General features: G+C 53.0%; 1 protein-coding gene across 1 annotated transcript in view; it reads right to left on the minus strand.

Moving 5' to 3' along the window:
* The window catches only part of MKNK2 (MAPK interacting serine/threonine kinase 2), a 106,953-nt gene that overhangs the window by 16,940 nt on the left and 72,378 nt on the right, over positions 1-17,635 (minus strand). The window contains exon 12 of the mRNA XM_069649507.1: positions 3,182-3,346. Within this exon, the coding sequence (XP_069505608.1) occupies positions 3,182-3,346 (165 nt within the window). The remainder of the gene's footprint in view (positions 1-3,181; positions 3,347-17,635) is intronic.

The following is a 17,635-nucleotide window of genomic DNA, read 5'->3' on the forward strand; positions in this document are numbered from 1 at the left end:
CCTGTGTCTCCTTCATGAGGTGTCTGTGCGAAACTCTGCGGCTTACCTCCTTTCGTTGGATTCCGAAAAGGCCTTCGACCGTGTCGAATGGCCTTACCAGGTGAAGGTCCTTCGCAAGATGGGCTTGGGTGACAAATTCTGTGGGTGGATCGCGGCCTTGTATAATGGTCCTCTGGCGCGGGTACTGGTCAATGGCCGTATCTCGGCCGATTTCTCGCTCTCCAGAGGTACTCGTCAGGGGTGCCCTCTCTCCCCTATTTTGTACGCTCTTGCAATGGAGTCCTTTGCCATTGCGGTCAGAAACGATAGTCGTGTCTCTGGGGTGCTATGTGGGGACTGCGAGTTCAAACTCTCCCTTTTCGCAGATGATATCTTAGCATACCTGACCAGGCTTCATGAATCCCTCCCGCGCTTACTTGGCTTGATCCGCCTTTTTGGGGCGTTCTCGGGGCTTAAAATTAACGTTTCCAAGTCCTATATTATGCCAATGGACAGTTTGGATTGTGAGATCTGTGGAAAATCAGAGGTGCTTGGGATGAGAGTGGAGAGAGAGGCAACTAGGTACCTTGGCACTTACATCCCTAGAGACCTAAATAAAAATTGTATGAGCTGAATTATCCTCCCCCTCCTGGCTGGGATCTTTAAGGACCTGGCTAGGTGGGCTCCTCTCACTCTCTTGGTTTGGGTGCATGGTCTCAATTAAAAAGAATGTGCTTCCCAGTCTCCTCCATCTTTTTTCGTCTTTGCCTTGCAGTGCCCCGGACTCTTTTTTTCGAATCTCTTTGTTCCCGTCTGCTGCACTTTGTCTGGAGCGGTAAGAGGGCACGAGTGAAATATTCCACCCTGACCCTCCCAAAGTCTCACGGTGGGTTGGGTCTCCCTGATTTTAAGCTGTACTATAAGGCGGCCCAATTGCAGGTGATGCTGAAACATCTTAGGACGTACTGGACGTATGTGGAGGATGTTCAGGTCCATCCTTTCAAAGTCAGGGTTTACTTTGGTCTCATCCACGATCCCTTCCCGCAGTGGCTAAATCGCACCCAATCCCGCCTGTTATGTGGGCGGCTTGGAAGCCCAATAGAGACAACAAGCTCCTCTCTTCTTGGCCTTCTCCCCTTTCTTCTTCTGGCCCCCCCACTCAACATAGGTTCCAGAGGGTTCCGAGAAACCCAATCCTGGTCTGACCATGGAGTAGAAAGGGCGGCGCAACTCTTCCATCTTGGCGAGTTTATTGAGTTTGGCCAGTTGTCGGAGGTGTTGCGTGAGAAACCGCTTTCCATCTTTGATTACCTCCGGCTTAAGGGTATCCTTACTCAGGCTGGATGTCGGGCTTCTTTTACCCGTCCTCTAACCCCCTTCCAAAAAAAATTTGGGGAGGCCAAGTCCAGGAAGGGATCACTCTCCAAGATATATAATGTGTTGGTTACAGCGAACTTAGAGGGTAGACAACCATTCAAGCGTGCCTGGGAGGAGAGGCTGGGCATACCCATTGATGATCCCACATGGCAGGGAGTCTTCAGAGCCATCTTTAGGAGGGGCTTTTATACAGCTGCTATGGAGCACAATTTTAAGATTCTCCACTCATGGCACCGTCCTCCCGTCACCTTATCTAAAATGTTTCCTGGGGTATCCCCTATGTGTCCCAGAGATTGCTCTCTCCGCGGTACTTGGTTCCACATGCGGTGGGATTGTCCGGTCATTCAGGTCTTCTGGGTGGAATTGCTTAGTTGGATCAAGAGCATTCTGGGGTCGTGCCCTTCTCTTCACCCCTTGGAGGTCCTGCTGGGCACCCCTTTGCCCGACAGGGAGTCTGTTCCCTTCGCTAAGGTAGTGAGTGCTATGCTGCGAGCGGGGAGAATGGCAGTGGCGCAAAATTTGAAAAGTCCCCATGCTCCCACCAGGGCGGAGTGGCTCACTAAGTTATTGGCAATTTTCACATATGAGAAACTGTCTGCCATAGTTAATGACAACATGTCTTCTTTCTTACAGGAATGGACTATTGTTTTTTGGGAGGGTTGCAGCTGAGGAATGTGGTTAGTTTGCTGGCAGTTCACCAGCCCTTGCATGTCCCATTGGGGCCCCAAGACACTGTGGTTGTGTGGAAAAGTGTATTTTGCGTCTCAACTCTATTCCCTGTGTACGTCTCGTTCTGTGTAAACCAGGTAGTTTTTGGTGGGGGATTGGGGGGTTTGGGTTGGGGAGGGAGTGGGTAGGTTTTGTTGTCTCCCTGATCGTGTGTTGCCTTTGACCATTGTCTTCTGTAGACTGATGGATGTATTGTTTGAGGACATGTTTAATAAAAATTAAGTGGAAAAAAAAAATACCTTATGCTCCGGACTCGCCTCTCTCAGTACACCTAAAAGACCTTGGATTTAGACCGTCTAATGCACCTTTAGTTATGAGCATGGAAAGCAAATAAGCTGGAAACCCTGATATTGCTTCTAGAAGATAAGACAACCAAAGACCTATTACAGCAATTCGGATAGTGGGACTAGAGGATTCCCTCTCTCAGACCACAGAACCAACAACAACAAAGCTCCATCCGACCCTCAGGGTACATATAAATGCACAACTTTATCGTCCACGGGCATGGCTACCTGCACTCATGCACTGAAATGCAACGACCTAGGACAAATTCTGTCTAGCTGGGCACATAACAAGTCTCTTGCATGCACACTCAGACCTCACTCAGCACCCGTCCACATGCCTCATCTATGGGGTTGCTTACAGGAGCCCAGCCAGCCCACCTTATTCCTTATCCTGGCCATAATGGACACCCGCATTCTAAACCTCTGAGAATTACCCATATTGTGGACTGCGGCCCCCAAGGGGGTTCCCACCAAGCGTGTTGAGACTATGGTAATAGTAAAAGGCGCTATATAAAAGGGCAATTATAGGGATATATGTGTGGTAGGTTTTTGGTTTGAGATGAAAAAGAAGGTTCCAATACAGAATATTTATCAACTTATTTGCCTCCTTACAGTGGCACTGCCGTTTGAATGAAATACTTCATCACGTCACACAGGACTTTGTTTTTCCCCCCAAAGGGACAAGTTGTACAAAGCCACAACATATTCATAAATCCACAAAATGCAGCTTTCCTAAAACAAATAACATGGAAATCCTAAAGAGCTGCAATTGCTAGGTTGGACCGGAAGTGATAAGACAAGAAGTGACTCACCCCCTGCACCCATGGATGCTGCAGCACCTGGGCAGCACTGAGACGTTTCTTGGCATCTCTGAGAAGCAGCTTGGAAATTAGATCTTTGGCGCTGAAGGAAATGTGGGCCCAGTCCTTGTCAGGAAATTCATACTTTCCTTCTTGAATACTCTCAAAAAGCATGTTCTGAAAACAGAAGACGACTTGCGTTAGCTGGCTATTACCTTTCTCTTGTTGCAACATTTTAATTCCAAGTGAAAATCTAGAATCAAGATGCACGTTGCTCATGGAGCCTTTTCAATGTGAACTCTGCTCAAATTGGACGATATTTCCTGCATAAAGCCCACTGGGCACCTTTATAAACCACTATCTGATCTATTGTTACTCTCCATCTATCCATTCAACCTGGCATATACTAGCCGAACTATGTAGATTCCCATCATATCAATCAATCTACATGTACTTTAAACGTCAATCTTGTCATATATATATATATATATATATATGATACATTACTCACCGTAATTGTATTTCTGATGCTTGTATCTATTTAGATTCACATGCTGTGCATAGGCCGACATCTAGTGGAAGCTACGGAGTATTACAGTTTGTTTTTCGAAACAAAAAATGGGCGTCGACACAGGGCGTGCCAGTAATACTATCCCTAGTGTGACGTCCACTGTACCCATGATCCCTCACGCGTCTAGGAACCTCCGATTGTATTTTTTCTGGCATGAGAAGTAGAGAGAGTACAGATTATCCAAGCAGATAGAAAGATAAGACTACAAGCATCCATGCGCCTTCTCTCAGAGGGGAGGAAGGGCGGGTTGCATGTGAATCTAAGCAGATACAAGCATCAGAAATACGATTACGGTGAGTAATGTATCCCTTCTGAGGCTTGTGGAATCTGCTTAGATCACATGCTGTGCATAGATTAGCGAGCAGTGTTACAAGGAGGTGGGCTGTGAGAGGGATCATGAGCAAATGTCTTAGAACCGCTTGCCCCACTTGAGTATCTGTCTTGGAATGTGTGTCACTGCAGTAGTGCTGAGTAAAAGCGTGAATAGAGCTCCAGGTAGCTGCTTTGCAAATGGTGTCAAGGGGTACATTTGCAATAAAAGCCTGAGTGGCCCCAATGCCTCTTGTAGAGAGGGCTCTTGGCGTGAAAGGCAGAGTTTTTTCAGAAAGGGAGTAGCACAGCTGGATACAGTTTATAATCCACTCAGAGATGGCACCTTAAGAGACGCAATCTCCCTCTTTGCCTGTAGCTACGGAGACAAACAGTTGGTCTGTTTTCCTCAGCGGTCTGGTTTTGTTTACATAGTATAGGACCACCCTAAGCACATCTAGGGTGTGTAATTTCACCTCAGCCGAGCTTTGTGGGTCTTGGAAGAAAGCCGGAAGCTCGATGGACTGGTTCACGTGGAATTTGGAAATAAACTTAGGTGAGAACCTAGGGTGTGTTCGTAAAACCAGTTTATCTTTATGGACAGTAAAGAAAGGGTCCTGCACTGACAGAGCCTGAATTTCACGGACCCTTCTTAAAGACGTAATGGCTACCAAGAAGGTAGTTTTATATGTCAGGTGTTTGACTGCTCTTATGCATGGGCTCGAAGGGAGGGCCCATGAGTTTAGCAAGCACCACATTAAGGTCCCACCCTGGTGGTGGGTTAGAAATTGGAGGGTGGAGTCGCTTTACTCCTTCCATGAAGGCTTTAACCACTGGTACTTTCCACCACGATACCTTGTTATGCGAGGTGGTGTATACCGACAGAGCTGCCAGGTGTACCTTAAATGAATTAAATACCAACCCTGCGTCCAGCAGGTGGAGCATGTAGGTGACTATAGTGGAAGGAGTGCAATCAACTGGGCTGATTTGCTTATTCTGGCACCAGATAACGAATCTCTTCCATTTGTCAAAGTAGCAATACCTTGTGTTTGGCTTCCTAGATTCTTTTAGGATGTCCATACATCTCTGAGGTAAATTGAGATGTTCAAACTCTATGACCTCAGGAGCCATGCTGCCAGGTTCATCGAGTTGGGTTGAGGATGTACTGTCTGACCTTGGTGCTGGGATAGTAGGTTGTACCAGCATGGGAGCTTGATGGGTTCGCACACCGCTAGTCTGCGTAAGTGTGGGAACCACGGTTGCCTCGCCCACATGGGAGCAACAAGGACGAGTGTCATCGATTCCCTGTGTATCTTGTTGACCACCTTCCTGATTGGGGGGGGGGGGGGATGGGTGGGGGTTTGGTGGAAAAGCATACGCAAACATCCCTGACCAGAAACATCCACAGGGCGTTCTCCTTGGAGTCTGGTTGGGGGAACCTGGATGCGAATCCTGGGCACTGTCTGTTTTCGCTTGTGGCGAATAGGTCTATCGTGGGGAAACCCCACTGAGAGAAGAGATCTTCTACGATTTCTGTGTAGACACCATTCGTGTTATTGTGGGAGGGGATCCCTGCTCAAAGCGTCCGCCAGAGAATTGAGATCCCCTGGGACATGTTGGGATGCCAGGTAGAGGTTCCGTCTGAGTGCCCATCTCCAAATGTTCTGGGTAAGCTTGGACAGATTTGGCGAAGGAGTCCCTCCTTGCTTGTTCAGGTAAAACATTGCTGTTGTGCTGTCTGTCAGGATCTGCACTGACAGGTTTAACAGGTAGGGCTTGAACGCTTGAAGAGCTCTGAATACTGCCAGAAGTTCTAGCAGATTGATATGATTCTTGGCCACTGAGTGTGACCAGAGACCCTGAGCTTTGTGATGGAGAAGGTGTGCTCCCCACCCTGACAGGGATGCGTCTGTTGTGACTACAGCCTGTATCTCGGGATCGTAAAAGTGTTTCCCCCTTTGACAGGTTTTCTCTTGTCCACCAGTGAAGACTTTGTACAAGTGTTGGCGAAACGACCACTAGCTCGTTCCACTGACCACTTGCCCGAGACCACTGTTTCGCCAACCATTCTTGCATGGGTCGCAGGCGCAGGCCCGTGTGGGGGGGAATCAGGTTAATACATGACACCATCATGCCCAGCAAACGCATCGCTTTGTGCACCGTTATCTGGCGACCGGCCCGATATAGTGGAAGGAACAAGTTACTTACCTGTAACTGTTGTTCTCCAGCATGGGTCTGGCATGGATTCACATGCTCATGAATATTCCCCGTCGTCAAGCTGGGAATCCTCGGTAAAGAAAAAACCAGTATCAGTTTCGTTTCTGATCTGTCTTTCGTAGTAATAACCAATCACTGGTCTCTGCGTCATACTGACCACAGCCAATGACTGCCCTCTACCTAAGCACCGCCTCTGGCAGCCATCTTCAGATTTGGAAGCACGTGAAGTGGCAGTATGACCAAGTGAAGAGCCGCAGAGGGGTAGGCGGGAGGGTTCGCATGTGAATCCATGCCAGACCCATGCTGGAGAACAACAGTTACAGGTAAGTAACTTGTTCCTTCTCCAGCATGGGGTCTGGCATGGATTCACATGCTCATGAATAAAGAATACATAGCAGTACACATGCACAACCACGGGAGGTGGCAAAGGCTCAACATTAAGCATCACATCAACTCAACATTAAGCATCTTACCTCCTCACCAGGCTCACCTCAGGCGAACAGGTTGCGCAGCACTGCTTGGCCGACCCTGGACTCCTCCCTGGAATCCCGGTCGACGCAGTAGAATTTCGTGAAGGTGTGCGTCGACCTCCACGTAGCAGCCCTGCATATGTCCAGCAGGGGCACACCAGATAGGAACGCCGTGGTAGCTGCGATCGCTCTGGTGGAATGGGCTCTCGGACGGCCAGGCAGCGGTCGGTTTGCCAACCGGTGACAGTACATGATACAGCCGGAGAGCCATCTGGAGATGGAAGCCTTCGAGAGAGCCTTCCCCTGATTGACAGGTCCAAAGTTCACAAAGAGTTGTGACGTCTTCCGAAAACCTTTCGTGCGGTCCACGTAGAACTTCAGCGCTCTAGCTACATCCAGCGAGTGCAAAGTCCTCTCAGCCGGCGACGAAGGCGACGGGAAGAACACAGGTAACACAAGGGTTCGTTGAGATGAAAGTCCGACGGTACCTTGGGCATGAAGGAGGGGTGCGTCCTGAGCACTACCCTCGTGTCGTGGAAAGTCAAGTACGGGGCCTTGCAGGAAAGGGCCTGTATCTCTCCCACTCGTCGTGCGGAGGTGATGGCCACGAGAAAAGCTGTTTTCCACGATAGAAACTTCAACGGGGCCGAGTGCAGAGGCTCGAACGGAGGTCCCATAAGTTTGGTCAGCACCACGTTGAGCTCCCACGCCGGGGCCGGAGCCTTCACCGGCGGGAACGATCTGAACAGTCCCTTCATGAACTCTTTCACCAGACGATGAGACCACAAGGACGTCCGGCCCGTGGTTCTGGTGTATCGGGAGATCGCAGCAAGATGAATCTTGATGGACGCGTGTGCCAGACCAGCTTTGGCCAGCGTCAGCAGGTACGGCAGCACTTGGGGAGCCGTAATCCGTAGAGGGTTAATCTTCTGTGCGTGGCACCAGACAGAAAACCTCTTCCATTTGTGTCCGTAGCATTTAAGAGTCGAGGACGCCCTGGCCTTTGCAAGAACCTCTCTGCAATCGGCCGGTATGTCGTATCCTCCAAACTCTAGCGCTGCAGGAGCCAGGCCTGCAAGTTCAGCGACTTCGGGTCGTGGTGGAGGATGGCGCCTCCTTCCCTGGAGAGTAGATCCGCGTCCGCCGGCAGCTTGATTGGCGGGGACGCCGACAAGTCCAGAAGGTCCGGGAACCATATCTGCCTCGGCCACGCAGGTGCGACGAGGATCATCCTGCACCGTGACCTCTTGAGCTGGTTGACGAGCCGGATTAGCAGAGGCAAGGGAGGGAACGCGTAGAGGAACAGGCCCTCCCAGGGGGAACGAGAAAGCATCGCCCATGCTCCTCGTCTGGGGAAACCTGCTGGCGAACCTCCGGCACTTGGTGTTCGTCGCCGTCGCGAACAGGTCGATCTGGGGTGTGCCCCACCGTCGGAAGAGGCGATCCACCAGATCCTGCCGTAGTTCCCACTCGTGGCACGAGCGCAGCTCCCTGCTGAGTGAGTCGGCGATGGTGTTTTTTATCCCTGCCAGATGAAACGGCACCAGAAGAATCCCTTGGGCGACGGCCCAATGCCACAGGTCCTGCGCCTCCTTGGACAGCGCTGGGGACCTGGTTCCGCCCCGTTTCCTGATGTAAAACATGGTGGTGGTGTTGTCGGTGAAGATCCTCACCACCTTGCCCTTGAGGGACGGAAGGAAGGACCTGAGGGCCCAAAACACTGCACGGAGCTCCAGGACGTTGATATGCAGGGACTTCTCCGTCGGGAGCCAGAGTCCCCTTGCGTGCAGGTTTTCGGTGTGCGCTCCCCACCCTTCTAGGGAGGCATCCGTGGTCACAGTCACCTGGTGGGCTGGGGTCTGGAAGTCCATGCCCGCCGTCAGATGCGCGCGGGTGCCCCACCACCGTATCGCTCGTCGGAAACTCTCGTCGAGCTTGATCCTTTCCTCGAAGCTGCCCGTCGTCTGGATCCAGCGCGCATCCAGGAACTCTTGCAACGGGCGCATCCGGAGCCTGCACATGGGAATGAGGTAGATGCAGGAAGACATCATCCCGAGGAGGGACTTGATGGACCTCACCTTGGCCGCGTCGGCCACCAACATCCGTTGCACCTTGCCCAGGATGGTCCTGGTCCTCTCCTCCGACGGGGAGGCCAGAAGGGACACTGTCGCGCCTCGCTCCCAGAAACAGTGCGACTTGCGCGGGCACCAGGTGGGATTTGGCGTAGTTCACGGAGAATCCCAGGTCCGTGAGGAGTTGGACGGTCCTTGCCGTGTGGACCACGGCGAGCTCCCTCGTCTTGGCGCGGATGAGCCAGTCGTCCAGGTAGGGGTAGACGTGAATCCCCTCGCGGCGCAGCTGCGCCGCCACCGGTGCGAGGCACTTGGTGAAAACCCTGGGTGCCGACCGCAGTCCGAAGGGAAGGGCTTTGAACTGGTAATGACGCCCTTGGACCACGAATCTGAGGAATTTTCGGTGCCCCTTTAGGATGGGAATGTGGAAGTAGGCATCCTCCAAATCCAACGACGATAGGAAGTCTCCTTCCTCCAGCTGACCCAGGACGTGCTGGAGGGTGACCATCCGGAACTTCTGCGCCTTGATGAACTTGTTCAGGCGTCGCAGGTCCAGGATGGGGCGCCATCCTCCCGTCTTCTTCTTCACGAGGAAGTAACGCGAGTAGACTCCGGAGCCCCGAAGCCTCTTTGGGACGAGTTCGATGGCGCCCTTTCTGAGCATCGCCTTTACCTCCAGGAGAAGTTGAGGGACGTGAAGTTCTTTCCTGGCCACGGGGGGGACGCGCGGGCACCTTCTTTGAAACTCGAGCGCGTGGCCCCGGGCCAGGGCGTCCAGCACCCAACGGTCGGTGGAGATGGACTCCCACACGCTGACGAAGCCCGCCAGCCGGCCTCCCACCGGGGTGCTTCGGTGGGGGCCCGACCCCACGGCCGGTTCAATCCTGCTTGGACGCGGCCTTGCCGCCTTGGCCTCCTTGGCGACGACGGCGGGGTCCGCCAGACTTGCCTCGTCCTCTGTAGGCCTCTTGCGACGACGAGCGGGCCGCTTGACGGTAGGAAGCGAAACCGCCGCCGGAACCTTTGGAGGCGCCCTTGCCTCCGCCGCTCCGAAAGGGCGTCCGCCGTTGCTGCAGTACTCCAAGGGCCCGGGCCGTCTCAGTATCCGCCTTGATGGCCTGAAGGGAATCGTCCACTGTCTTCCCAAACAGGTTGTTCCCGTCGAAGGGCATGTCCAGGACCCTGGTCTGGACGTCCTGCCGAAAGTCCGTAGCCTTGAGCCATCCGCGACGTCGAAGGCAAACGCCGTTGCCCATCTGGCGGAACCCAGTGTCGGCGATGTCCGTCGCCACGGTGATGGCGTGGTCCGAGGCCACCTCACCTTCCTGCAGGATCTCAAGGGCCTCCGCCCTCTTGTCGTCCGGCAGAAAATCCAGCAGGGGAGCTATCTTGTACCAGAGTTCCCTGTCGTAGCGGGCCACGATAGCCAAGGCGTTGGCCGCTTTAATCGTCGTCGCCGCCGACGAGATGACTCTGCGCCCCATGGCATCCAATTTCTTTCCCTCGCCGTCCGGCGGGGAAGTCGACGTGGAGGCCGCACCCCCCCCCCGCTTTCTTCCTGGCTGCCGCGGAGACGACGGAGTCCGGGGTAGGCTGCGCCCGGAGGCATAGGGGGGCCGAGTCCGGGACCCGGTACTTTTTCTCGTACCGGTCTCTTTTCGCTGGCGTCGTGGAAGGGTTCTTGAGGAGGGAAAGGCCCTCATCCCAAATGTCGTCCAACAGAGGCACTGCGAGGACCGTCTTCCTCTTGGTCTCGCGCCGTTGGTAAAGGAAGCCTTCCTTTTTCTTCTCCTCAGGGCAGAGTTGGAAAAGCTTGGATGCCCTGGCGATCATTGAGTGGAACGATCCAATCTCGTCGGGCGGAGAAGCCCTGGTGGGAGGCGACGACGGAAAATCCTCGTCGTATGCCTCGTCGTCCGTACCCGTCGCTGCCGTGTCAGTCCCCGTATCATCCCCTCGGGTGGACGGGGAGGAGGGCTGGACGGGGCGCGACGGTTGAAAAGGAGGCGGTGGATGAATCCTTCTTTTCTTGGTAGGGGGAACACCAGAAGGTCCCGGTTCTGGATCCCCCGACGGGAGAGGTTCCTCCGTCGGTAACGGTAGTCTCGTCCTTATCTCGGAGCATAAGGACTGTATAGCCAACAAAATGGCCGCTGAGTTGTCTTGCGGCGCTGGCAGAGGGGAATCCGACGGGCGAGCAGGGGCCCCGTCGGTATCCTCGACGATGTCGTCGTCGTCACCTGCGTCGGGGCCCATTCCGACGGGCTGGTCTTGTTCCACGCCTAGGCCGTGGCTTAAGACCTCGATCAGTTCCTCTTCTGAGGTTGAGGCCGAATCTACGCCGACGCCCTGCCCCCCCTTCTTCCCCACGGAGGGTTTCACGGGGGTCCTATCGATGGGCACGAAAGAAGACTCCCTCCGAGGAGGCAGGGAGATTCTGGGCCCCGAGGCCGCCACCACTGGTGCAGCCTCCACAGGCTGGGCCAGGGCCGCCGCGACCGTTTCGATAGAGGGCTTGGTCGAATGGATCAAGGCCTTCACCACCTTAGGTGCGCTCACCGCCTTATCCTTGAGGGAGGGGGCACTGCCACGCTCCTCCTCTGCCTTAGAGCTCGACCGGGGTCTCTCCAGGAGCTTCGCCGGGTGCTCGGCCTTCCTCTTACCCGACCCAGAGCGTTGGCTCGTGGTTGATGGTGCCGGGGAGGGTGCGCCCTGCCTGGCGCCCGTAGAGCCCGACCGTTCGGCGCTCCCGGTGCCAGCGGACTCGCGGTGCTTGGCCTTATGTTGGACCCCCGTCGCCGGGGCGCCCTCAAAGGTCTTAGAAGACCGCTCAGATTTCTTCTTCTTCTCGCCAGACGGGCTCTTACCCTCCAGCCAGCTGGCGAGACGTTGATGGCGGTCCTTCATGGTCCGTTCCGACATGTTGCCGCAAAACGCACAGTCCTTCTCCACGTGCGTCTTGTCCCCATGAAGGCAGTAAAGGCAGAAAGAGTGTTCGTCCTCCTTGAAGACGTTCTGCAGCTGGCATCCAGGGCAGGCCCTGAACAGCTTTCCGGGCGTCGAGCTTCCCTTCTCCTGGGCCATCTCCGAGACCGGGCCTGAGAAGCTTCTGGAGTCCTCCGAAGCGTAGCTCGACGAAATCTTCACCCTTGAGGGGCACAGATGAATCCGACACGGGTCCCCGTTGATCGGATGTAGGATCGGTGGAGCTTGAGGCTCTTTTGACCGAAAGAATCGAAGTTTTTGTGAAAAAGCGCGAAAAAATAGCACTAACGCTCGAGAGCAATAGCACGAGGATCCCAACACATGAACGTGCGGTAAAAATCTGAAGATGGCTGCCAGAGGCGGTGCTTAGGTAGAGGGCAGTCATTGGCTGTGGTCAGTATGACGCAGAGACCAGTGATTGGTTATTACTACGAAAGACAGATCAGAAACGAAACTGATACTGGTTTTTTCTTTACCGAGGATTCCCAGCCTGACGACGGGGAATATTCATGAGCATGTGAATCCATGCCAGACCCCATGCTGGAGAATTTGCAGCATTAGATTCCGAGTTCTTTCCTCTGATGGAAAGGCCAACCCTTCTTGTGTGTTTAGGACAGCTCCTAGGAACTGTTTGGAGGTGCTTGGCACCAGACTTGACTTTTTCTCATTTATGGAGAAACCCAATTTGAAGAAGAGGTCGATAGTTCTTTGAATATTTGATCTGCAAATTACTGGGGTGTCGCCCGTGATGAGCCAGTCGTCCAGGTAAGGGTACACTGGGATTGCCTCCTGCGTAGGTGTGCCGCCGCCGCCGCCACTACCTTGGTGAATACCCTTGGAGCTGAGGCTATACCGAAGGGCAGTACCTTGAACTGGTAGTGCTGACTGTCCAACTTGAAGCACAAGAATCTTCTGTGCGCTCGGAACATGGAAATATGAAAATAGGCATCTTTCATGTCGAATGTTGCCATGTAATCCTTTTTTTTTTAGGGGGGGGGGGGGGGGATTACCTCTTGGAGAGTAGTCATGCAAAACTTTTGGGGCTTGACATACTTGTTTGCAGGCCGTAAATCCAATACTGGGCGCATTGTCAAATCTTTTTTTGGCACAAGAAAGTAAGTTGAATAAATACCCTTGTTTACCTGGTGTCCCGGGACGAGTTCTATCGCGTCCTTTGCTAGAGGATTGGGGATCTCTTCAAGGAGCGTCTGGTGGTCTAATGAATGTACTTGTTGACGTGGAGGGTGTTTCGGGAACGCTCTAACAGTTCTATGCAGTATCCTGCGGACACTGTGGACAACACCCAGCTGTCGGATGTGATACCTTTCCAAGCTTGGGTGAAGTTGGTAATGCGTCCCCCTACTGGGGATGCGCGAGAAGGGACCCTGAACGGAACGTCACTGTTTTGTGGGAGGCGTGCCGCAGCCTCTATTGGGGCTGCCTCTACCCTTGCCACGTCCCCTCTTGTTACCCCTGCCATAACCTTGGGCAGACTGCTGGTGGTTGTTATTCCATGGTGTACCCTGCCCCTGGGAATAGATGGAGCCTCTGCGAGTTTTGGCCACGTGGGCGACGAAAATTGCCATTCCCTCTTTGATTGGGGGGGGGGGGGGGGGGGTTTGTTAATTAACTGGCCCAGGGATTTGTTTAAATGCGTCCTCTACCGCCTTACCAAACAGTAGATCGTGCTCCACCTGTTTGTCTATTAAAGAGGATTGTGTCTCGGGTTTAAACCCAGATTGTCTTAACCAAGCATGTCTTTCGAGAACAGTGCTCTCTGCTATCAGTCTGCCGGCGTTATCCGCGGCATCAAAGGTTGCCTTAAGGATGCAACCGGACACGGCTCTTCCCTCCGATGCAACCTGCGCCAACTGGCTTTTTAAAGGTTCCGGGGCGGAGTCAATGAGCGCTGCAACTTCTTCCCACTGATGGCAGTTGTAACTCACCAGTAGGGTGGGGGAGTTGGCAATCCTTGCCTGGTAGGCGGAAGTGGAGGCTACCTTCCTTCCCAAACCATAGATCTTCTTGCTATCCTTGTCGGGGGGGAGCTTCAGACAATAAGGGTGTTCCCGCCCGCTTTCGGGTATTAGTCACTACCAAGGAGTCCGGCTTCAGTTGCCCCCTTATGTAGAGTGGGTCCGATTGGGCTGCCCTGAACAGTTTTTTCCAATCCTGGGGTTTACCGCCCTGGTGAGGTTGGGATTGAGAAGGGAAGGTTCTATTCCCCTCTGTATAGATTTGAGAATAGGGATGGCCTGGGCAACAGGTCTCTTTTTTCCCACTAGTTCCTCAGCAAAGTCCCTCTCCTCCAGTGCTCCCCGCGTATCTATGCGGACGTGTTCAGCCGCTCTAGATAAAACCTCATTTAAGAGAGGTTGGTTGTCGACAGGAGAGTCGGTAACCGGAGGTTCTTTGTCTACTGGGGAGTCTACTCTGTAGACTTCTGGGTCGTCATCGTGGGCCTCGTCATCCCCATAGTAATCCATTCCAGTATGGACGTCCAACGTGGCCAATTCTGGATCCTCGTTAAAAGATGGATCCTCGCCATATTGAGAGTATGGCTGGACATGGAAAAGGTCAGAAGACCTACCTTGTGTTGGCGCTTCAACTCGAGGTTTTTTACCAGGGAGTTGCGGGTCCTTGGACCCTGAGGGGGTTGCCCCGTCAGGGGTATAGGCGAGGAAGTGTGGATTTTTGGCATAGAAGTCTGCTAGGGATGACATTCTAGACATAACTTGTCTATATCCTCACTTGACCATTCTTTAGAGATGGGGATTACCCTCTCCTGCGAGAGCTTCCCTGCTATATCCTGACTGGACCTCTGGCCGTGTGCAGGGGTCTTAGATCTTTTTTCAGAAGATTGCGACTTGTCCTTGTGTGTCTGTGGTGCAGATGAAGGCTGAGAATGCTTTTTCTGCCGTTTACCCCCCCCCCTCCCTGTGACTGGAAGAGTGCTTCCCCAGTGTTTTCACCTTTTTGGAGCTCTTCGATGTCTGGCGTCGAGATTCTGGGGTAGTGTCCCTTTTCTTAGCGAGTCGAAGTCAGGGTACGGGAGCAGCCGTTACACGGTCTGCTGATGCAGACTCCTGGAGTGCGGCCTGGGGATGGTGGTCGTCTTCGTCTCCCGACGATCTAACCTCCGTTACTTTAGAGAGCAAGGCACTCTTGGCAACAGTGGATGGTTGCCTGGTGTCATCCGGCGATCTTGATCGAGAACGCCCAGAGGACGCAGATTCTGTGGACCGTTCTCTGCATGCCTCTCTCCGAGATCTCGACACGCGCGCCAAGTGTCAGTTGGACTTAGAGTGCTTAGTGGATATGTTGTGGGTAGCGCTTCTGTCGCCGGGGGTGTTCCCCATAGCTGCCCTGCCGGACAACCTTCCGAGGTTGGGGAGTTGCGCTTGGCCGTCTCTCGACGCCACGTTGCCCTCGCCGTCCGATAGGATGGCATCACTGAAGGCACCCTCCGCTTCTATGGCCTCTCGTTGCCTGCCGTGGTGGGCCCAACGTTTGATCGAACGGTCCTTTAGAGTCCTCGGTTTAAACCGACTACACGCTCTGCAATTCACCTCGGGGTGGTCCCTTGGCAAGCAAAGGTTTCAGGTAGCATGTCTGTCAACCCAAGGGGACTTGCGGTTGCACTTAAGCAAAATTGGAAAGGGGTACCTGTCATGATCTCTGCTTCCAAAAGGTCAGGGTTTTCCCAACTCCCTTGGAAGCAGATCCATAACCCAGGTTCCGAGTGCCAACCAGTCCCAATTGGGACCTTTTGGACCCAGTCCTGGCGCCAGTGGCACCAGGCTCATAAATATGCCCAGCCCCAGCGCTGGAAGCGCCGGGCTCATAATGCTTGGGTGGACTTACCTGCAGCAGACCATGCTGCTTACTTGCCTGCCAGTTGAGCCTCTGATCCTCTTCTGTTTGGAACTACTTTTCCTGTTGGGTGGGGCAGGAGCCACTCCCTAGATTCAGAACACTGGAACGCTTCTGGAAAGCAGGAACTCTTTTCTTACCTAGGCGTGGCTGTGGAGGAGACACCTAAGCACTACAGGAGGCTATTTAAACCACACCCGATGGATGAATCTTGCTTTGCGTTATTCTGCATCCTCTGCAGCAGAACGCTCATCGTGTCTTCTGCATCTGATCCTGGGCCTAAGGAAAAAGGCTTACCATCCTGAATCCAGTCTTCAGCAACACCTATAAAGACAAGAAAGAACAGGTTAGCATTACAGTCTTCAGTGACAGCTCTTCACTTACCTGGTCCATCGGCTGTCACCAACGCCTCGCGCTGCATTCCGGCATCTGAAAGACAAAGGCTTACCTACTCTTCGTCCGTTCTGGAGGTCTTCACACTGCATTCCGGCATCTGAAAGACAAAAGCTTACCAACTCTTCGCACGCTCCGGAGGCCTTCGGCGCTGCATCCCGCATCTGAAAGACAAAACAAGGTGCGTTTAAAGACATTGGGGAACTTTAATACTCACGTGCCATTACTCCACTCCGAACTTGTACCTGCAAAATAAAAAGACAGTTAGAGCGCATCGTGAAGCAGGCAACAAGCGCTTACTTGCGTGCTTCCAGGCGCTTCTATTCATCACACGGGCTCCATCTTCAACTCACTTCAGCCCGGAACCCTGCAAAACAAGAAACATCATTACTAAAGACTTTAAAGACATTAGAATTACTCGAAACTTACTGTTCGTGCAGTAAACGACAGACAGCAGTCCTCTGAAGTCAAGAGGCCTGCTCCCCTTATCCAGTGAAGAAACTGGTTACAGCACCCTGCCCCGAGGCAGATGGAGAGCACGGCGTTCACTTACCTAAGGTGAGAGCGTTAACCTTTGGGGTTCTACAGGAGAAGAGAGAGACATTCAATAACCCAGTTCCTTAATCCCATATTTTCTATCTGCAGACATCTTACCCTTCGAGCAGACATACAGTGCACAGAGGTCCAGCCCAAAGAGCCAGCCGTGTGTTACACATCACCTTTGAAGATACGGTATACACCCAGTCAAGACCGGCGCCTCTACGGGAATCAGGTGAGCGTTACAGTACCCTCCATACGCACCCTGTGGCAGCGGGCTAGTGTGTGTAGGAATATATATGAAAATGTATCTATATATAGAGTGTTGAGTATGTACCACCCCCCCACTCTCCCTACTTGTAGGGGCCGAGGCCAGAGACCTTCCTAGGCCCAAGTCCGTCGTGCAGCTCTCAACGGTTGTTTTCTTCTCCGGGCTGGCGTTGAGTGTCGAACTTCGACTCGACGTTGGGATGTAGAAAACGGGGAAATATGATTTTTTGTAAAATTATGGATAAGGCCAGGGAACTCCACGGGATGCTTCCGACCAGTATGGCGGAAAAAAAAAACAATCTGAGGGTCCTAGACGCGCGAGGGATCGTGGGTACAGTGGACGTCACACTAGGGATAGCATTACTGGCACGCCCTGTTTCGACGCCCATTTTCGAGTTTCGAAAAACAAACTAATACTCTGCAGCTTCCACTAGATGTCAGCCTATGCACAGCTTGTGATCTAAGCAGATTCCACAAGCCTCAGAAATATATATATTCTCTGTGTTATTAAAGTAGCCACTCTGTCATCTTGCCCCTTCCATCCCTTGTCAAGCATATATAAGAAATTCTTGCTTCTTGGCATGTGCCCCAAACAGACCACGTTCATGGGAAAAAAATAAAAATAAAATGGAAAGTTTGCTCAACGACTAAAAAGGTACTCTGAACTTGTGGGTATGGTCCCGGTTCTTCACTCAAAACCAGCTATTTTAATCTTCCGGAGCAGATACATAAATGAGTAGGCTTCCATGTCAAGGCCCATCATCTCTTG

This window comes from Ambystoma mexicanum, chromosome 1p (genome assembly GCF_040938575.1).
Source record: "Ambystoma mexicanum isolate Mex_15411 chromosome 1p, UKY_AmexF1_1, whole genome shotgun sequence".
Lineage (NCBI taxonomy): Eukaryota > Metazoa > Chordata > Amphibia > Caudata > Ambystomatidae > Ambystoma > Ambystoma mexicanum.